The 22,138-nt window shown below is 54.3% G+C and overlaps 2 protein-coding genes across 2 annotated transcripts in view; one reads left to right on the top strand and one right to left on the bottom strand.

Annotated features, from left to right (window-relative positions):
- SLC37A1 (solute carrier family 37 member 1) overlaps nucleotides 1–6,169 on the bottom strand; it is a 75,884-nt gene extending 69,715 nt beyond the window's left edge. Inside the window, exon 1 of the mRNA XM_029938914.1 lies at nucleotides 5,939–6,169. The gene's annotated coding sequence lies outside the window, so the exon portion shown is untranslated. The remainder of the gene's footprint in view (nucleotides 1–5,938) is intronic.
- RSPH1 (radial spoke head component 1) lies at nucleotides 5,886–20,625 on the top strand. Its single transcript, XM_029938916.1, has 9 exons — nucleotides 5,886–6,041; nucleotides 8,561–8,674; nucleotides 8,777–8,882; nucleotides 13,876–13,966; nucleotides 14,436–14,571; nucleotides 17,303–17,374; nucleotides 18,559–18,721; nucleotides 19,557–19,712; nucleotides 20,434–20,625. The coding sequence occupies exons 1-9, from the start codon at nucleotides 5,988–5,990 to the stop codon at nucleotides 20,469–20,471; spliced, it is 930 nt and encodes a 309-aa protein (XP_029794776.1). The 5' UTR covers nucleotides 5,886–5,987; the 3' UTR covers nucleotides 20,472–20,625.
- The last annotated feature ends 1,513 nt before the right edge of the window (nucleotides 20,626–22,138 follow it).

Here is a 22,138-nt window from a genome sequence, read left to right as displayed (position 1 = left end):
GAAAGACAGAGCATGAGCAGGTAAGGGGATAGAGAGAGAAGGAGACACAGAATCCAAAGCAGGCTCCAAGCTCTGAGCTGTCAGCACAGAGCCTGTTGTGGGGCTTAAACCCACAAACCTCAAGATCATGACCTGAGCCGAAGGTAGACGCTTAACTGATTGAGCCACCCAGGTGCCCTGAAAGTCTTTCATTTTTTAAAAAAGAAGTCACAAAACCTGTTTTTAAATATTGATCTGTTGTGGGGGTGGGGGTGGGGGGCTGGGTGGCTTAATATGTTAAATGACCCTTGACTTTGGCTCAGGTCATGATCTCACAGTTTATGAGGTCAACTCTCTGTCAGGCTCCACACTGACTGTGCAGAGCCTCCTTGGGGTTCTCTTTGTCGTTCTCTCCCCCTCCTCCGCGCGCACACACACACACACACACGCTCTCTCTCTCAAAATAAACTTAAAAACATTTTTATAAAATATCTATCTAGAGGTGCCAGGGTGGCTCAGTTGGTTGAGTGACGGACTCTCTATTTTGGGCCAGTCTTGATTTCAGGGTTCTGAGATCAATTCCCACATGGTGCTCTGTACTGACAGCGTGGAGCCTGCTTGGGAGTCTCTCCTCTCTCTGTCCCCCCCCCCCCACATGCACGCATTCTTGCTCTCTCTCTAAATAAATAAAAGAGAAGTTGCAACTCCCATTTTTAAAATACCTATGTGTCTATATCGATGGACCACACATCTGTATCTATGCACCGCTGCGTGTGTGCGAACACGCAACACGAGCACACGTTTCCAAGAACACAAGCCTCCCATTTCCATAGTTGATGTCATTTTGTCGCTTACTATCTGAGCGGTCACACACGTAACCAAACAAAGCAGCCTGTTGGCATTCCTCCCACTGTCCTGGGTTCTTAGGGCTTCCCAAGCAGGGTCCTGAAGAGCAGAAGGGACAGTTCAACGACCCTTAGTTGCCATGGCAACCGCCAGGCCTCCAGCCCTCTGCTTAGAAGTGGGTGGGAAAGGGGTGCAGCTAGGTAATGGGCCCCCAGGGGGCTTCCAGGAGCCCTGTCCTCCCTTCTGGAGCAACCCCTCGGGGCACTCCCCTCCAGCTGGGCCCCTGTGTGCCCATCCTTTGTTTTGGGGGGAAGGCAGGTAGGTAGAGACAGGTGAACCTCCGTCACCCTCACTTGGGAAGGGCAAGAGAGAACTTCCTATTGAGGAAACGGAGCTGGGCCGACGGGTGGGCGTGCCCCTCCCCACTCACCCTTGGCCCCGCGGCCGCGCTGTCCAGGCCTCACTGAGGGCTGCCCCTGTGCCAGTCCCCCTCAGGGGTGGATGGGAAATCCCTCCTGGGGGGTGATGGGAAGGGCTCACTGGGGGATGACGGGAAAGTTTCCTGGTGGGTGACGGGAGGAGCTGGCTGGGGCATGATGGGAGACCCTTGCGAGTGAATTATGGGAAAAGCCTCCCTGAAAAGGTTTCTAAGGGGCAGAGGAGGATTTTTTCCCTTTTTTTTTTCCAGGGAAGAAGCCCCCTTCTGGTGATGTTCTCACCCTTTTGCCCCTCATTCCCCCAAAGAAAGGAAGAGGATGAGTTAGGGAGCATTTTGAGGGCCTTCAGAGTTTGAGAGCGCTGATTTTGTGGAAGTCAGGGGTCAAGGGGCCCGGGGCTACCAGGACCCAGCGTGGCCTGAGGATGTCTTCCCAGGCCTCCCCAGGTCTCCCAGAGGGAGAGAGCCTGATCTGAGCCGGGGGACTCTTCTGGAAGGAGGAGGTCGGATCAGGTCCCGTATTGCCGTGGGAGCCTGGGCTGCCCTGTTGTTACCAGTGTTGCTGTCTTTGGTGCTGGACCTGCAGGGTAGTGAAAGTCCTGTGGATGAGACTTGGTGGAGGGGACCTGACTCATTTGCACGGGACATAAATCAAATTGTAAATTTAAGGATTCCCTGGCGCTGTGGCTAGGCATCCGCTGCTTACTAATGGTGTGATCCAGAACAGGGTTTGCTTAAGACACTTTTGGTTTTTGTTTTTTTTTTTCCAATCTAAAGCTCGTTGAACCGGTGGTTCTCTGCTTCCTAGATGGTTAAGGCCACTCCTAGAAAATCACAGTTACTCCTTTAAGCCGGAGGTCTGGGAGGCAGTAGGACAATGAGCAGTAACAGCCTTGAAGCCCACGGGCTCTGTGATCTCAGGCAATGACTTTGCCTCCCTATGGCCCCCTTTCGCTCGCTGGATGATGGGGGGGGGCAAGGATTTAATAAGATAGTTCACGTGGAGCTCCTAAAACACTGCCCACGCAGAGGCACCTGGGGGGCTCAGTCGGTTAAGCGTCTGACTTCAGCTTGGGTCATGATCTCAAGGTTGTGAGTTCGAGCCCCACGTCGGGCTCTGTGCGGACAGCTCGGAGCCTGGAGCTGCTTCAGATTCTGTGTCTCCCTCTCTCCCTGCCCCTCCCCCACTCATACTCTGCCTCTCTCTCTCTCTCTCTCAAAAATAAATAAACACTAAACAAACAAATTAAAAAAAACCACGGTCAGCACAAGTTGGAACTTAGCAAACTTTAGTCATTGTCATTGTTAGTGCAAATCTGAAAGTTGAGTTTCCGACATTTTTACATGCATAGAAGTAAGCATTTATTTACATTACTATTATCATTACAGATTTCTCACATTAAAATATTTTTGACACTTTATTATAAAAAGATCCGCTTCATGTTAGTCAGTGTGGCAAGATTGCACTCAACTGTATCCCAAACACCTCACTTTGCTCACAAGAAAAGCTGTTACATTTTGGTGTTTACAGTCTTTTCTTCTTTGCAACTAACAAATAATGTTAATTAGAGGGGTTTGTGTGTTAATTTACCTGTCAATTGTTTCTTTTTGCGGTAAGTGACGTGTTTGGGGCTGAGATCTGAGGCCCTGCAAAGTGTGTGCGGGTCTGGAAGCCCCAGGGATGAGTCCCCCTTGACTGTGGCTCCACAGGCTGTCGGGCAAGGTCAGCCTCCAGGTCCTCAGCCGCCCCTCCCCCTACACTGACAGCAACAGCACCCCTTGAGAGGGGAGGGCCGATGGGGGGGAACTTTCTATTAAGGATCTGCGAGTCCTTTTAACATTTTTGTCGTTAACGTGATGTAGCTCTCATAATAAATAATGACACACTAATACAATATTATCTTTGATCCCCGTGGCAGCTCTTGAGATTAGAAGGGCTTATTCTCAGTAGTTTACAAAATAGGAATCCGAGGTTCAGAGGGCAGCGGCTCAGTTGCCTGAGCTCACTGAAGCCACGGGGACCCAGAATTAGAACGCGGCACTCCGGCTCTAGGAGAGTCATGTTTTCACTGGACAAGGAAGCCTTCAAGACCGGTCTCCTCGCCTTCCCTCACTGAGATCATTTTTTTTTTGAATACTTAAATACTGGGTTTAAAGAAATAAGCCTATTGGGTTATTGTTATTGCTGAAGGTGCTAAATGTCAAAAAGCAACAATATTTAGATTTTTTTAATTAAAAAATTTTTTTGTTTATTTATTATTGAGACAGAGAGACCGAGCATGAGAGGGGGAGGGGCAGTGAGAGGAGACCCAGAATCCTAAGCAGGCTCCGGGCCCTGAGCGGTCAGCACAGAGCCCCACGGCGGGGCTCGAATGCACGAACTGTGAGATCATGACCTGAGCCGAAGTCGGACGCGCAACCCACTGAGCCCCCCAGGCGCCCCAATGACATTGAGATTTAAGATGACACAGTTATTTGTATAATTTGGAAACACACATTAGAAATTGAGGACACAGGTGTATGATGGCCAAAGCGTATAGGAAAATAGTACCCTGACGCATGAGCTACAGCCCAGGAAACCAACCCACTATTCATAGCAACCAGCGCAGGAAGCCAGCCTGCTGTGAGTCAGGCTTGGAGGAAGCAGTCCGCTACCTCTACCAACTGGTCTAGGCGCAAACAAGAACATCTCTAACGATTGGCCGGGACCTGATTAAAAACTGAGCTGTTCCCTGACCTTTTCCCTGCTTCCGGCTTAGGACCAACCAGAGAGAGCTCAGTTGGCGCTGATCAGCAGTCACACAGGATGCCCCGCTGATGAGGTTTTGGGGTGAGGGTGGGGTCTAGAGCTGACCGCCAAGAAGGAATTCTTGAAGACATCTTTGGTGCACAAAAGGTGGTTTTATTAAAGCCGGGGGACAGGACCCATGGGCCGGAAGCGCTGCCCGGGGACCATGAGAAGAGACTGGTTATACACTTGGGAGCTGAGGGAGGTAAAGTTGAGGGGAAGTTTCCAGTGGGATTTTCCAATGCTAAAGGAGACTCACAGGATACTGTCAAGCTATGGTTACTTTTCCCCTAGCAAAATACTAGCATGAAGACAGGGGGAGTTTTACTCTGCCTCAAGCATATCCAATGAGCTGCAGGTTGTAAGGAAATTTGATTTCACCTGCCATTGCCTTCTGCCTTTGTTTCCCCCCATCACACCGGAGGGGTGATGCGGGGGCTCCAGGAAACAGAGTCTATAGGGTTCTGGAGATTATTGATAAGATTGCCTTTTACTCGTAATTTACTGGTTGTAAACTGATGGCGACCCAAACCGGGCAGGACCGTGATCTCCCATCAGCTAATCGAGGAGCCTGAGGAATGTCACACAGACGTCACACATATCCCGCCTGGGGGTGGCGGGTACTTGTGAGGGACATCAGCTTGCCCGGTGGCCCCTCAGCACCACTGCTAGTTAGCTGCCTACGCTTCCCAGGGCTGACAGCCGTGATCCGGGCGCCCCTGGAGACTTTCTGTTCTCCACGGTCAGCCAGCTTTGCCACTCCTCTGCTTGCCTGGGAGCCTCTGCCGAGACGCAAGTGATGGCTGCTGAGTCCTTGGCTATAGCAAAGCTCTGAATAAACAGTCTTTGCTTGTTCTCATGCGGGTGGTCTTTGTTTATTCACACAAAATAGAAGATATTTTAAGCACAACTGCTGAAGAAAGACCTTGACCATAGTTCCAGCTCACCAGGGACCTAAAGACCCATGTGGACTGGATTTCACTGGCTTGGCTGGGCATCTTCTGTGGGAAAACATTTTTCTAGGTGCTGTGGGGGGTGATAGCTAGATAGAAGGGTGGCAGCTGGGTGGATGGATGATTGGTAGATGGATGGATGGATGACAGGCAGGTAGATCAAACATGGCATTGAAGTCTTTTCCTCCTTCGGGTCTAGAGGGGACTGCACTCACGTTCAGGGTGGAGATGGGATGTCAAACCCTGAGGGCTTCCCTGTGGAAGCGTCTCTGCTAGGTTAGAGCTGACTGCTTGCGGCGGGAAACGTTTATAAACATGAGAAAAGATCTCAGCGATACATGTCTCTGGATTGCCAGAAGAGCCCAGATAGGTGAGGAAGAGCGGGCAGGGCCCACCGAGGGACCCAAGAAGCCAAGGACAAGGTTCAGAAGGGGCAGTGCTCAGCGCCGGGCAGAGATCAGGCCCTCTCAATGGCTGGCCCAGTGCACCTTCTGTGCCCCAGCTCTTTAGGGCCCTGGTCCAAAGGAGCTACACGTTACAGCACGACCCAGACTCCAACTAAAGGGTCCCGGGACCTGTCACGTGGGGTCGGGTAGGAGAGCTCGTGAATACCCATCCACCCATCCAAGTCTCGTCACCTCCCTCTTCCCGGGCTGCGATTGGTCGGGGTGCCCTTCCCGTTGCTATGACAGAACCAAGGGCTTCCACTGGCTCCACCCCGCCCCTTCCCGCCCCTTCCCGCCCCAGGCCCTGCCCCCTCTCTTCCCGGGCGGCGATTGGTCGAAGTGCCCTCCCGTTGCTATGACAGCACCGGAACGCTGCCAGTGGCTCCGCCCCACGCTTCCCCACTCCTCTGCCCGCGCTAAGGGGGGAGGCGGGGCTGGCCGCGTCTCCATGGCGACGGCGGACGCGGCGGTGCAAGCAGCGGGTACCTACCTCCTAGAGACGCACTGGAGGCGGCGAGGACCGAGGCGGGGACTAGGCCATGTCGGACCTGGGCTCGGAGGAGTTGGAGGAGGAGGGAGAGAATGATCTTGGGGTGAGAGCTCCGGGTGGTGGGGGCTTCCCAGGCGCACCCCCGGAGGCCGGCCGCTGTCCCCAGGGCGGCCCAGCCAGGGACGGGGACGCGCCGGGCGCTGCGGCCTGGAAGTGGCGGTGGAAGGTGAAACGCGGTGACGTCTTCTTGCCCAGCCCTTCTCACCGCCTCCTCCCTCCCCAGCCCGCCTCCCATTAAAGGCAAAGGTTTCCCAAAGACTCTCCGTCCCGCTGCTGCCTCCGTCAGTCCAGGCGCCTCCTTGGGCGGCGGGCTCACCCCGACTCAGCACGCTGCTCTCTAATGCAGCTTGGCTCCTCGGGGCCAAGGAGGGTGAAGGCAGGCTGCCTCCTGGCAGCCTTCGAGAACTGCCGAGAAGGTCCCAGGCTCAGCGAAGGCTTCCTCTGGGTCCGGCGTGCCAGCGTGGTGGGAGCTGTCGAGCCTTCGGCCTGACTCCCTGGTTTAGGCAGCAGGGGGGGCACGTCAGCGATGTGAGCCGATGCAATATGTATTTATATACACACATCCACAGATTAGCCACTCTAACCCAGAGGGAGACCGATTCTGGGCTGACAGGTCGGGAACCCCAGCTTTTGGGTGTGTGCGGGGCTGTTCCGGGTACAGAGTTGAGTTGGTTTCAGAATTGACTGAAAAACTCAGCACCTCCGCTGGGATGGGTGTGTTGCCTGCTCAGACCTGTGGGCCAGCTCTGGGCGGGTCCCATTTACTGCTCTAGATGAGCGCCTCCACCACGTGGGGCCACCAGCAGGGTGAGAGAGCCGCAGTGCCGGGGGTCTTCCATGCTGTCCCGACAGCAGCACCTCAGGCCAATTGGCAGCACAAACCAGAGTCCTTGGGCAAGGAGCCCGAGTCTGGGACGTCTCCTGACCTCCCCATGCTGCAGGGCCTCCTCCTTCACGTCTGTTTCCCCCTCCCCTTGACTGGTTTCTCGGGGAGCACTTTAAAAAATCACTTGTTCAGGGTCTGCTTCCGGGGGAGCCCGACTCACCACATCTGCCCAGGGAGACAGGTCTGTCTCCTCAAATAGCCCTGCTGATTTGTAACTTTTCAGGGCCGTCATCGGTAGCCTGACTCAGAGCTGGGGCCGTTTTAAAGGGTTCCTCTCCCATTCAGTCACCCCAGTGGCTCAGTCGGCGGGCACGGGGAGGTCTTTTGAGCGGGGTGGGGGGGGCTTTGATACATTTTGATTTAGATTAACCCAGCAATAAATGTGTAAGGCCACGCATTTTAAAAAAAAATCTTTAAGTTTTCACTTTTGAGAGAGAGAGAGAGTGTGAGCAGGGGAAGGAGAGAGAGAGAGAGGGAGAGAGAGAGAGGCAGAATCGGAAGCAGCTCCAGGCTCCGAGCTGTCCGCACAGAGCCTGACCTGAGGCTCAGACTCACAAACCACGAGATCATGACCTGAGCTGAAGTTGGAGGCTTAACCGACTGAGCCCCCCGCCCCTGCCCATGCCCTTAAGATTGTGCACTTTTACCTTCTGTTCTGAGCAAGGATTTCTGAGCCGCATTGTTGGGGAAAGGGAGTCTATAGTAATGCTTGCTTCTGAAGGCCCAGTAGGGGGTTTGAACTTGGGCTGTACTATCCCTGCAGGTGTAGGTCTAGGCCAAATCATTCCTCTGTGCTTTGGCCCATTTACTCTCTGTTATGTGCACTCTGCACTCATGATTAAGTGTGGCGGACAGTTTATTTTATGAAGGGTCGGAGGAAACAGGTGAATTGCAACCTTGTGTTACATTTTTTTATTGATTTACTTTTACGATATGTAATTATTTCCATATGAGTCTGTGAGTGAAGGGCAAGTCTGTTGATAAGGAGTTTAAGCTTGGTAGGGAGATAAACTAAGTGGCGTTAGGGACCCTTGTGACAGTTGAGTCTTGTTTACTCCTTGGGTGCGCCTTGCTGTGTGCTCTCCCACTGGCGCCCGCTGAGACCTGAGTGCCCAGGGAATCATCCGAAGCAAGGGTTGTCTCTGCATTTTCAGTCCTGGGTTGTTGGAGGAAGCCGAGGGAGGGGCTTGTGTGGCTGAGGACTGATTCCACCTACATATGTGATTTCAAACATGTTTCTATAAAGAACACAACTTGGAATACCTCCCCTTGGGAAGGGAGGGGGTCGCATCAACGATTGAAAATAATTACAATAAACTGGAGTCCAAGTTCACCAAAGACCTACCGATAGACAGCACTTAGCTTACAACATTATTTCAGACATGTTTATATAAAGAACACAATTTGGAATACCTTGAGTTTTGTTTACAGTGTAAGGATTATGATACATCGCAAGCTCCGATGTTGCGGAGAGAGAATGAAGTTTCCACCAGCGACAGGTGCGAGGCGTGTCACCTTGGACAAGTGCCCATGTCGCCCAGGTGCAGTCACCTGCCTCACCTGTGCCATCGGGCTGAGGATCGGGAGAGAGTCAATGAAGCACTATGTACAAAATGTTTAGCACATCGTTGGTGCTGAGCACGTGGTAGACGTGACGACCCCCTTTCTCCTGCCAGGAGTACGAAGGGGACCGGAACGAAGCGGGTGAGCGGCACGGACACGGGAGAGCAAGGCTGCCCAACGGGGACACGTATGAAGGGAGCTACCAGCACGGTAAAAGGCACGGCCAGGTCAGAACGGGCGACGTGAGGGGGCAGTTTTCTATAGCGAATCCTCCGTCGGGGAGTATTAAAGTCAGGAATGATATGAATTATGTAACCAACGTGTTTCAGGGGACCTACAAATTCAAAAACGGCGCTCGGTACATTGGAGAATACGTTGAAAATAAAAAGCACGGCCATGGCACTTTCATATACCCGGATGGATCGAGATATGAAGGTAAGGGCGCGGGGGCGGCTCACTTAAGCGTCCAACGTCGGCTCAGGGCGTGATCTCGTGTTCTTGCGTTCCAGCCCCGCATCGGGCTCTGTGCTGACAGCTAGGAGCCTGGAGCTGCTTTGGATTCTGTGTCTCCCTCTCTCTCTGCCCCTCCCCTGCTCCCACTGTGCCTCTCTCTTTCTCAAAGAGAAATAAAAACACTAAAAAGAGATACGAAGGTAAAATGGGCTCACAAAGCAGATGTTTGTGCTGCAGAGGTCTCCTTGGGGGGGTGGAACTTGTCTGTGGATCCTGAGCGGTAGGAGAGGGCTTAAAGTTCGCCAGGTCGGTCAGGCACTCAGCAAACACGAGCTGTGCTCTGTGTTCACAGCGCTGACACAGAAATCAGAAAGGCTTGATTCAGGAGCTGCCCCCCATGGGGAATGTGGCTGTCGCCGTGGCCAGCACACTGTCCTGTGAGCCCACGTGGCGGGCGCGGCGGGGAGCACAGACCATCACGAGGTCAGGACCCATGACGTTAGATGCCCAGGAGCTTCCATCTCCTTGAAGCTGCTTTGCCGTTTCTCTCTCTGACCAGCCCCTCATCTGCTGAACATGCGGTTCTTTGGACCGGATGGCTCCTTCGTTGAAGGCTTCCGGTCAGTCCGGCAGGCCTCCGCCTGGGCAAGCTGGTGCTGGTATGTCTGCCCGGATTTCTTAGCTGCTGATGTTATGTCTCGGGAGGATGCTGGTTCCCTTACTTCCCAGCCCTCACGCAGGCTCACGCGCCCCCCATAACTACGGTGTGGACTGATCGCAACGGGAGCGGGGGCGACCTCGGGGACAGACCAGTGGAGGGTGTTCCTGAGCCTTCGGAAACCGTGCGGGGTCCTGTGTTCTGGACTTTTTCTGGGAAGAATTTACCCAGTTTCCCAGGGAGACCTGTGACCCCAACCCCGGAGCTGCAGTGAGCGGTGTGACCTTGTGCGGGAGTCTTGGTCACTGTCTGCAGCGCGAGGACTGAATGGATGGACACAGGGGACAGGCGAGCGCTCAGTATGTGGCGGCTGGGAGGTGGCGTCACCTCCCGTGTTGCCGAATGAAGGCAGAGCCCGGGGATTCTAAGGCAGCCGTGTGTCCGGGCCGCAGCTGATGCTGCAAACGCCTCCGTCAGAGGGGATTTCTGTCTGTTTCTGATTTCTTGGAGGGCTTATTCCAGAAGGAGCACCATCTGCTTTTGAAATCAGCTTTCAACGGTATAATTTATAGGGTTTGATTGAATTCTTTCCAAACCATTAGGAACCCAGTCTCACTGCTGTCATGTTTTATTTCCGTGTGGATGTTTATGAGTGAAAGGACACACAGGTACATAAAAAGCAGACTCAGGATAAGAGGTGGAAGGCGTTTTTAGTGTGAACTTCTTTGGAACCAGCTGTGTGCTTCTGTGCCTCCATGTGGCTTTTGCCTCTCAAGGGAGCAGGTGTAGTCCTCACGCAGAGATGTCCCCTCCGAGATCGGAAGCTGCAGCATCAATCTTAGCTCAGGGAGCCGACAACCTTCCAATCACAAAGGCTGTGTGACCACATGGCCTGATTCAACATTGGCTGACTGCTGTCCTGAAGGACACAGGATGGTTTCCCGGAGGCTAGGGAGTGTGCAGAGCCGGGCCGAGGTTTGGGGTGCATTCCTGGTCTCCCAGACGCTGAGCCGAGCCTGCTGGGGAGCCCAGGGATGAGTGTGCTCTCCTGGTTTGTGGGGCCACCTGAGCAGAGGCAGGGGGCAGGGGACAGGGTTGGAGGGGTGAGTGGGCGTCAGACTTTGGAGGCGCATCTGGACCACCTGGGCAGATCCTGAGGGGAGGGAGGGGGGAATGAGGGTTTGGGAAGGAGGGGAGGCTCCGGTCTCCAACCCTGGTCCTGTTCCCCCGCACAAGGAGCAAATAAAGATGAAGGTGTTTAGTACTGAAGTTGCAGAGAAACAAAATGGCATGATGACTTGAGGTCAGTTTTTCTGGAAGCTCTCGGGTGGCAGGAGCCGGAAGGAGACATGGCCGCTTGGCCGTTGGGGCGCCTGTGGACGAGAGCATGGGGCTGGAGCCAGAGAAGGCGGAGTTTCGCTTCAGCGCCGCTTGCAGTGCAGGCTTGGGCCATGAGCGTGAGGTCTCTGGGTCCGGGTGCTGTGCCTGTAGACACGTGTGTCGGTTATTACAAGTCCACCCGAGGCGGCCACTGCAGGTGCCCGCTGGCAGGGGGCGCCGTCGAGAGATTCGCCACCAGCATCAGCTTCGGTCCCTCCCAGGCGCCGCAGACCGGCAGTGGACGCAGCCAGCGCGGTGGGCGGAGACAGGGCCGCATTTCAGGTGGGGAGTGAAATCCTTGGAAGGGCGTCTTGTCTTAAATGGTCTTCAATCTCCGGAGCCCCAGACCCAGCGGCCCTGCCACCACGGTGGCAGTGGCCGCACACGGAGAGCTTAGGAACAGGGCCGGTGTGCTCCCAGGGAGGCCAGCCCAACCCGGACCACCAGCCAGCCGGCGGGGGATTTCTCCGGGGCAGGAAGGCAGCCTGGAAAACTCCAGCCGACAAAACCAGGAACGATGGGAGGCGCAGGATCTGGGGTAGAAAGGCGTTAAGACGCAAGGTGCACACCTAAACCAGCAGACAGCAATGCAGCTTCTGGGCGCCTGCTAGGGAGCCTGGGTCAGGACTGTAGGAGACCCGCTGGAGGAGGCCCCTCCCCTCCCTTGGCTCCCTCCCTTCTGCACCGTTTCCTGTGGCCGGTCATGTCAGCTGGGCCGGGTCCCCATCGGGTAAACTGGGACTTAAAACTTTCTTTTTAAGTTAAAAAAAATATATATATATATTTTAATGTTTATTTAGTTTTGAGAGACAGAGAGATACAGAGTGCGAGCAGGGGAGGGGCAGAGAGAGGGAGACACAGAATCAGGAGCAGGTTCCAGGCTCTGAGATGTCAGCACAGAGCCCGACACGGGGCTTGAACCCACAAACCCACAAACCGTGAGACCACGACCTGAGCCGAAGCCTGACGCTCAACGGACTGAGCCCCCCAGGCGCCCCCCCAAGGGTTCTCTCTGCAGCTTCCCTGTGTCCGCCTTGCATCTGGACGAGGGCAGGCTGTCCCCGGCGGGCTCTGTCCCTAGTGCAGCATCCGGCCTGTCTCACCAAGCACTCAGGACCTCGTGGGACTGACAGAGAAAACGCCTACAGGTTCCTTGTGTAGATTTGTTGGTGAATGTGGGGTTTATTTGTGCAAACATGGATTTCCTGGACAATCAACGTATTGTAGGCACAGGAATTCTTCCTCTTCGTGTAGAAGGTCCAGTTTCCCTGTAAGCCAGAAGCTTATGCAAGTTTTGGAGGCTCTATTTAAGAAAAAGAACATAAAACTGGCATAAAAATGAATTTTTATTTGTAATGAGAAATCAAAATAAATTTAAAAATTTTTAATGCCGTGAACATTACAAAATTTGAGGAAGTAATAAATGAATTTTTTATTTTTATTATTATTTTTTATTGTTTTTTAAATATAGTTTAATGTCAAATTGGCTTACATATAAGACCCAGTGCTCATCCCAGCAAGTGCCCTCCTCCATGCCCATCCTCCACTTTCCCCTCTCCCCTTCCCCATCAGCCCTCAGTTTGTTCTCAGTATTTAAGAAGGATCTCTTGTGGTTTGCCTCCCTCCCTCTCTGTAACTTTTTGTTCCCCTTCTCCTCCCCCATGGTCTTCTGTTAAGTTTCTCAAGATCCACATATGAGTGAAAACATATGGTATCTGCCCTTCTCCGCCTGACTTATTTCACTCAGCATGACTCCCTCGAGGTCCATCCACGTTGCTACAAATGAATGGCCAGATTTCATTCTTTCTCATGGCCATGTAGTACTCCATTTTATAGATAAACCACATCTTCTTGATCCATTCATCATTCGATGGACATTTAGGCTCTTTCCATGATTTGGCTATTGTAGAAAGTGCCGCTATGAACATTGGGGTACGTGTGCCCCTAGGCATCAGCACTCCTGTATCCCTTGGGTAAAAACCTAGTAATGCAATTGCTGCGTCGTATGGTAGTTGTATTTTTAATTTTTTGAGGACCCTCCACACTGTTTTCCAGAGTGGCTGCACCAGTGCAGGAGGGTGCCCGTTTCTCAGATTCGGGTCTGATGTGTCTGTACCACGCCTTACCTTTCTAGCGAAGAACAGAATGTCTATCTGACAACAATTTTGTAATAACACTTTCCATAGAGAAAATAGAAAATTCTATCTCTTGTCTTTGATCAAAAATTGATAAAAATTAGCTTTCTAAAAAACCTTATTCAGTCTAGAGAAGAGCCATTCAGCTTAACAACCCGTCACAGGCAACGCCAAGTGAGTCTGTCCGGTACTGGTCGACTCCGGAACTCTCTACTAGGGCTCTTTCATCTGCGGCTGGAAGGTTTGAGGACAGTGTGAGTTTCCCAGGGCAGGAATCAACCTTCAAGACTTGGCAACATTTGCTAACTACTTCGCTGCAGTCGTTCTGGCAGGGGTATTGCGAGTTTTATGGTCAGAAAGACACTGGTTGGCAAAGGCACGGCGTCCACTCGCAAGGAGCTGGCCCCTGGTGGGGGGTGCCCTGACGCCCGGGCTGGGCAGGTGTGCCGGCGCCGGCTGAGGACAGGGGCGGGGAAGGGCACCGGAGGGTTGTTGCTGGATCCGCAAACCCGTGCAAGCAGAGGGAGGGTGGTGTCGGGACTGCTGGCGGCCGGGCGGACCAAACCCCCCTTGAATCCTGGCCGTGCCACGAGCGACTGTGACACCTGCTGTGGGCACACGCAGCTGCCCAGACCTGCACGCAGCCAGCCCCTGACTCAGCCTCCCTTAACCGGCCCCCGTGCTGTGCCATCCAGCCGAGGTGTAGGGGGTAGTGGGGAGGGGTCACAGGAGGAGGAGAAGGTCCCACAGGTGGCGGCCGTGCTCCCTGCTCACCCGGGTCTGCTCTGTGTCACCCTTCCAGGGGAGTGGATGGACAACTGCAGACACGGCTACGGCGTGTACTATTACGTCAACAATGACACATACACCGGAGAGTGGTTTGCTCACCAAAGGTGCGCCTTCCCCCTCAGTTCTGCAGACTGCCTGACGTAATGGGAACATGATGACATCTTGTTAAGAAGCAGAGTCATGACAAAAGCCCGTTAGCCAGCTCCTGCGGGCAGTTCAAACCCTTCATGGCTTTAGGGTGGGCACACCCGGCTACACATTACGGGGCAGGTGCACATTGTGGGGGGATATGTGGTCTTTCATCCAGGAGCCCCGGGGACAAGGGGGGCACAGAGGAACCCTCCTGGGGACAGAGCCTCAGCTGCCAGGAGCACTGCCTCTTCCCGTGCGGAGCAGCTGACCCGCGGGAAGGTGCCCATCGTCCGCGTGGGCACACAGGGTAGGGGCGTGCTGTGACAGGGCGCAGACAGGGAAGCCGAGTATAGGCCACGTCCAATTCTAGTGTCTGTCTTATGAACCCGGGTGGTTTTCCACCACGTCGGAACGGAAGCCATGGTGTGCTGTCTTCACCAGGCACGGGCAAGGCACTTACTTCTACGCGGAGACGGGCAGCAAATACGTGGGCACCTGGGTGAGCGGACTGCAGGAGGGCGCGGCTGAGCTCATCCACCTGAACCACAGGTTCCAGGGCAAGTTCCTGAACAAAAACGTAAGTCAACGGGGAGCAGCATGTGCCCATCACACACACACTAGCCTCCTGCCCACCCCGACCCCGTCTGTGCTTCCTTCCCAGGCGCCCCCAGATTCTACTCGTAAGTGTTTGTATAACAGCACACGTCCCAAATCTATATGCTGCATGTGTAATTCCAAGAAAAACTCTCAGGGGATGTTTTTTGGCATGGGGAGGTATGTGGGGGGAAAGAGAAGTTGACAGGAGTCAACTGGGAAGAATTGGTGAATGCAGGGAGCCTAGACCAACCCGGAGAACAAGAGCTTTGTTCTGCTAGGTCGTGAAAGTTTGCTAGTAACACACAAATTCAGCAGACCCTTGAACGGTGTGGGTCCGGGGCACTGACGCCCACGCAGCTGAGGATCCACCGATAGCTGTAGACTCTTCCAAAACGTAGCTACTGAGAGCCTGGTGTCGGCTGGACGCCTGACCAGTGACATAAAGAGTCGATCAACACGTACTTTGTACGTATGTGGTGGATGTTATACACTATATTCTTACAATACGGTGAGCTAGAGGGAAGGACATGTTATCAAGAGAAAGGAAGAGAAAATACATTTACAGTACTGTACTGTAGTTTTTGAAAAATATCCGCATACGAGTGGACCCGTGCAGCCCAAACCCGTGTTATGAAGGGTCGGCTGTCCACTCCAGACTCGTGGCCCGCGGCTCCCGCCTGAGCCCCAGCCTCCAGCCCTCCCGCCTCCCCTGCTGCTTCACCAGGGGCCGCGTGACCCTCACGTGTCTTTCTGTGCAGTCCACACGCACACACTCACATCCTGCTCGGGGCTGTCATACATCAGCACACAAAAACACCAGCGTTTGCACGTTTGGGGAGATCTGTGTGGGTCAGAGCCCGCGATCGCAGAGTCCACAAATATTGGCATTTTAAATTGTGATCAGCGCTGCCAGCTTCCCTACAGAGCTGTGCCAGCTTGCACCCCCGCCAACAGCCGTCTGTAACTTTTTTGCAAACCCGATGCATAAAAAAAATACTACGGCGTTGTTTTAATGCACTTTTCCCGATTCCTAGTGAGGTCCAGCATCCTTACACATTTTTGCTACTGGTTTGACTTTTCCTCAGAGAATGACCTGTTCAAATCCTCGCCGGCAAATTGTTAAAACAAATGTAAAGCTGTGGTAAATAAAACCGAGACACCGGGATGGAGAAATACAGATCAGAGACGTGGGGTGGAGTCCAGGGGCAGAGTCAGGGCCGACGGTAACTGAGCACCTGAAAAGTGCGTCATTTTCAAGTCCGTGAGGACCTGAAGAGGAGAAGTGAAAAAATGGTCCCAGGAGGACTTGATAACCATCGGGGGTTGGGGGAGGAGGGAAACAAAATCAGGATTCCTCCTCCAGGATGGAGACACGCAAGAGTAGGAAGGAAGGTTTAGGCGTGAACAAAGTCACATATAGGAAAAAAATGCGATTGTTTATTGACTTTGAAATGAGGAAAGAGGACTCTCTAAACAGAAATAGAAAGGAAAACCCAATAGATCTGGTCGATAAACATAACCCCCTAGAGGTGAGAACGCACGCACCGTGAGGAAAACTGGAGAGACACACGCCCGTGGAGTTAGGGCATGTACAGTGTTAACGTGCGTGTATAGCACTTCCATGGATCAGCGTGGTTGAAGTGGCCAAAAATGTTGAAAAAAAATCCAATCCTCCTAGTAGCATAAAGATGTGACTTAATGAAGAGGTCCTGTTTTTTTTTATATGTTAAAAAAAAAGTAAAGGTAGGACAAAATGTTAATGCCCAGGAAAAAGCCAGGGTTTAAAGACAAGGTGCTCGTAAGTGCTGCTGTGGGAAGGGATAGTACTGGAGCCTCGTCCTTAGCAACATGCATACATAAATGTGTGTCTATATCTTTTGTGTGTAAATATATACTCAGTGTACGTGTGTGCGCACACGTGTTGTGGCCTAGAAATTCTTCTGAAAACTTCCCCGAGGAAAATGTGAAGAGCGGACATAAGCTGTGACTCCGCACATGTCTCCTGTGGTGGCCTCTGTCCGAGGACAGTATCGCACACCAAGTATGAACAGTAGTAAATGGCTGAACTTTTTAAAAATAATATTTTTAATGCTTTTGAGAGAGAGACAGACAGAGCGTGAGCAGGGGAGGGACAGAGAGAGGGAGACACAGAATCCGAAGCAGCTCCAGGCTCCGAGCTGTCAGCACAGAGCTGGACGCGGGGCTCGAACTCATGAGCGTGAGATCATGACCTGAGCTGAAGTCGGACGCTCAACCGACTGAGCACTTCAGGTGCCTCTGTAATAATTCTTAAAGAAAATACCAGGTTGACAACAGGTTGTGGAAGAAGAGTTCTAAATAGGCGAATTCGTTTCTGATCCAATTTTTATGTTGAAAAACCTGGTAATAAAGGTGTAAAGACGATCACAATATTACCAGTGCTTCTGTCTCTAGCTGGTTTGCCTGTGGGCGTCGGGCTGCTGAAATTTTTGTAAGAAATACAGGACTTTCATAAGAGTAAAACAACACTTTAAATAACAAACCACCAGGCCCTATACTTGGCAGTTCCGTTACCGTGAGTTCATAAGGGCTTTCCCGAACCTGCACTGGACTTCCCGCTCTGTGACTTTGGGCGGGTTTGGGGGAGGGGGCGTTTCTGCAGCACTGCGCGCTGGGCACTGGGCGGTGGTGGACGCAGGGTGAGGCTCCTCGCTGTTCCCCTTTGCTCCTAGCCCGTCGGGCCCGGGAAGTACGTGTTCGACATTGGATGTGAGCAGCACGGGGAGTACCATCTGACAGATACGGTATGTGGCCCCCGAATCCGGCCTTTATGGCCTCATCAGTGGCTGTGCAGTTACTTTGGTTTGTGGAGCGGTAAACACTGAAAGAGCGGATTAGTGCTGGGAGAGTCCTTGGAGGCCAGCGCCTTAGGAGCCGAGGGGAAGGCAGGAAGGACACCTCACACTCTGAGGGGGAGACATGATGCCACGAGCCCCCAGACTGCTCCTGCCCAGGAAGAAGCCGTGTCCAAGCGCCCTTGTGCCTTCCCGGACGGTGACAGTGCTGTGATGAAGCAGAGAAACCTGAGTGTCACAGTGCGTGCAGGACACGGGCCGACAGGGGCCCCAGGGGCGGCTCCCCCCACGTGGTCTTGGGCCCGCGACTTGGGCCTCACCTGGGTGTCCGTTAGACGTGATGCAGGTGACCCGGCCCTGCCCCGACGCCCGGACGCAGCCGCTCTGAGCCGTGTCTTCACGGCCCCTCTGCTGATTCTGGGGCATGTCCCTTTGCCACACGCTGGGGAGACGGAGTGCAGGAATTCTGAAAGCGACTCATCTATTTTTGAGCGACTCCGCGGAAGTAGTAGGCAGGTGTCTGTCACTCTTTGCCATAGGCATTATCCTCTCTGTGACAGCGACTCTTTCCACACTTGTGGGCTGGTGTTCAGAGCTCTGGGATCTCGTGGTGGCTCCAAAGCTGGGAGGAGCTGGGGGCCCGGCCTGCCGTGACCACTGTCGGAATTCCAGGCTCTTATGAGAGGTCCTGTGTTTAGAGGTGATCGACTCTTGCTCTGCTTCCACAGAACTCCATTTTCCCTCCAAATCCCTGATTCTAGAGCTCCCCGTCCTTTCCCTGCAGCGGTGCCAGCTTGTTACAGGAGGGGTCCGAGGGTTGGGGGTGTGGCCAAGCGCACGGGAAGGCCCGCCAGGTCGCGGTCATTTCCCAGCTGCTCCCGAAGGCGTGGACTGTCAGGTCTGGAAGCCGTCAGAGCGCGCTGGGGGAGCGCTCGGGTGCCGCGTGGCGATGCCCGTCCGCACCTCGTCCTAGTGCTCCTGAGGCCCCCCCCCAGCCCAGATCACACCGGGGACAGCTGGCCATAGGGTGACCCCTGAGCCGCACCAGGACACGCCCGAATGTCCCCTCACTGTGAGCGTCCTGCGGCAAGTTCACACACTCTGGTAATTTTACATGTTTGAACTTAAAACAGGAAAGAGGAGAAGAGGAGGAGGAGGAGGAGGTGACGCTGAAGACCCTCATCCCAAAATGGAAGGCCACCAAAATCACAGAACTGGCTCTGTGGACGCCGACCCTCCTGGAGGAGCAGCCGCCGGTGGACGGGGCTGGCCAGGAAGACGCCCCGGGACCCGAGGGTACGGGGTGCGGAGGCGGGCACCTCCCCTCTGTGGGCCGGTGGCCCTGGGAACCAGACTCATCCGGATCCGAGTGCAGGGCGCTGACAGGGGGCCGGGACCCCCCAGGACAGTGGGAAGGGGCAGCGCAGTGACAGGCTGGAGGGACCACCTGGCGGGCTCCACGGGGAAGCCTGTGGCTGGGAGCCATCCACCTCGGTTAGGACGGGCCGTGGGCGTGAGCTCAGGCGGGGCCAAGAGCAGCGGGCGGTGAGTCCTTCCTGAGGAGGATGCGGCCTTTGTGCCCAACCCGGGGTCTTCTTGACACGTAGCCATGCTGCCGTGGGACGTGGAAGAAGGTGACACCGACCGGGAGTCCTTACGTTGCAAGTGATTGAAACCTAAACCCAAACTGGCCTTTAGCAAAATTATACTGATGTGTCAGGGACCCTACCACTGGGGTTCCAGGGTGCTGACGTGCTGGCGCTCCTGCCACGCAGGGGTCCCTACGACTGCAGGGGTCAGGGGTGGAGGTGCAGCCCTGGGCGTGGCGGGGCCAGGCCTCAGCTCTCTGGTCTCTGCGTGTGCGTCTCCTCCCTTGTGGAGAGGAACACTCACTGACTTCATCACATTGTCGCCCGGTCAGCGCTGGAACCCCAGGGACAGAGCGGGTCTTGTCAGTGGGGAGCAGGGGAGGGGGCAGGCGCTCCAGACACAGGCCGGACTGGGTGACGTCGGGCGGGCAGGATCCCCCAGGGGTGGTGGGCGCCTGGTCGGCAGGAGGCCAACTGAGCCGCAGGCGGGCAGCCATGGGTGGGTGGCCCACATGACAGCGGTCCTTGCGGCTCCACTCCAGGCGGCGGGCAGGCTGAGGAGGACGGCCAGGCTCTGCTGGACACTTCCGAGGGGGAGACGGACTCCGTGAAGCCGGGGGAGGACGACGGAGACCCCGCCAGGGAGGAGGGGCTCGGGAATGGCCATGAGGAGCTTCAGTACGACACTGCCGAGCAGGGTGAGCACTTGGGCCTGCCTGGGGCTCCAGGGTCCCCGAATCCCCGGAGCTCCGCCAAGAGGTGTGGACGGAAGTTCAGAGACGGACGCTCTTCTTCAACTGACTTTCTCGTACCTGATTCAAGGCAGGCCTGCATGAGCCTGCATGTGTGTGCTGTGTGTGTGATGTGTGTGCTCTGTGTGCCCGCGTGTGCCTGCGTGTGCCCGCGTGTGCCCGCGTGTGCCCAGTAGGCAAGCACCTCATGACAAGGACCAAAACTCGAGATCTGACCGGATTCGGACATTGTGCCTCAGGCTCCCGCTGCTCACTGTTCTGAGATCGTACGGAGTTTATTTCATGAAACAAGGTAACTCTGGACTTCGTGAAATATTTCAGGGAACATCTAACAGGAGGTAGCAAGGTCCTGCTTCTCTTATTGATGTGAGGGGCACACAATGACTCCCCGCGGTTTGTGCTCGTGGAGCCCGTCTGAGCTCGCGCTCGCCCCCGTGATCATTCTTGGGACGGACCTGGATACGTCTTCTGCTCAGTTTATGACCGGCACCAAAGAAAACCCACAAAGTCTGTATAAGAAAACGTTGAACATTCCTTTCTTTTTGCCTGATAAAGGCGTAATATTTATATTATTCGTTGCAAGAGAATAATTCTCAGCACACAGAATTTCAAAAGAGAAAAAGGGAATGTGGGATACACTCATGCTTCTCTGTCCCCCTCCCCCTAGAAAATGTTAACTTTGAAGAGGAGGAGCAGAAGCAGTGAGAGCCGTCTGAGCAAGGAGCCAGCGGGAAGAGAGGGAGGCGTACCCCCACGCTGCTCCTGGCGCTGGTGCGGCCGTCAGCCTGTCTTCCTAGCTGCTCATACAGCGCGGTCTAGCTACATGAATAAAGTCCTTCCTCACTGTTCGTTCATGGAAGAGCCTCCACTGTCCATTTCTTTAAGCCAGAAGCCGACAGGTTATTCTGCTTGTTCAGTGCTGTTTTTTCCCTGGGATAGAGAAAGGGGTTCCAGGACCCAGACTCCACAGAAGATGGCAATGGCCTCCTGGCCCAGCCCGTGGAGTAAGTGCTTACCAAAGCGTCCCTGTCAGGTCTTCCTCGAGAGAGCTAGCGCGACCCCTAGGGAATAACTCCGTGTGCCACGCGCACAGAACACAGCAGGGTGAATCCACAGACTATGGGCTTGAGCGAGAAACCACCGGCTGCCATTGGGTGGGGGGAGCCCCTGGCCATTATCGCTTCAGCATCCCAGTGTGGGTTTCCAGGGTCTCTGCGGACAGTGGAAGGGCAGGGCTGCCCACGGTGTGGCTCTGGCCTGTGGTGCCAACTCTTCAGGTCCTGCGGTGGGCGGGGGCTGACACCTGGGCCATGCTGTCACTGTCCTGGCCCCTCCTGGCTGCCCAGTATGGTTGTGAATTGTCTCCAGCTCCAGGAGCCATGTCCATGTTCCTCCACCCCCAGAGGGGGATGGGGTCTTCATCACCCCAGAACGGCCTGTGTAGTTGGTGTGCCCAGAACTACGCTCTGCTCCTGGTCACCAGGTCCTGGAAACGGGGGCCTCCTCAAGAACAAGGCATTATGAACACAGTGTCCGAGCCTCTTCACAAAAATGCACACGGCATTACGAATCTAAACTTACATCCAGGCAGATACTGTTTTAGAATAAGAAATTCCAAAAAAAATTAGCAACTCAGAGGCTGGTGAGTCCACAAACAGCATGTCTAGGAAGCTATTGGAATATGGTGTGAACTCACCGAATGCTCTGTGCCTGGCTCTTCCTACAATAATTGTTTCACAAGATTTCCAGTAGGAGATCAGCGAGGTCATCACCGTTTTCTCATGAGTGTGGTTTGTAAATCCTGGCCACTGGTGGGCTAGATTGACCTTCATGCCCCACACATGTTGGTTCACAAAACTGCCTTGGATTGTGCACTACCAACAGGCAGTCCGATGGATCCTACTGTGCGCTGAAAGTTGGGTATGGCACATCATCGAGTTCCTGACGGGAGCGCGTCGGGTGGATGACGCAACTTCCACACACCAGAGCCTGGTGTCCCTCAATGCCCGTTCCTCCACGCCCACAGACTCGGTGCTGGGTCCACAGGACAAGGGCAGACCTTTGTCTGACCTTTGACCCCATGCCTATGTGTCAGTGCTGGGCAAGTCACCCACATGGGTAGCAGGAGTATTTCCAGAAGCTATTCCAGAGCAGCGAGCGATAACTTAAGTACATGTGGGAGTTACTGCAAACCAGTAATACACATATATTCCAGAAACCCACACTGTCAAAGCCATCTCCGATTCCGCCCTCCCTTATCGTGTGTGTGTATGTTTTTATTTTGAGACAGAGAAAGAGCACAAACAGGAGATGGCCGGGGGTGTGGGGGAGAGACTCCCAAGCAGGCTTCGCACTGTCAGCACAAAGCCTGA

This window comes from Suricata suricatta, chromosome 5 (assembly GCF_006229205.1).
Source record: "Suricata suricatta isolate VVHF042 chromosome 5, meerkat_22Aug2017_6uvM2_HiC, whole genome shotgun sequence".
Lineage (NCBI taxonomy): Eukaryota > Metazoa > Chordata > Mammalia > Carnivora > Herpestidae > Suricata > Suricata suricatta.
The sequence above is the reverse complement of the archived record's forward strand: the minus strand, read 5'-3'. Positions and strand labels throughout refer to the sequence as shown.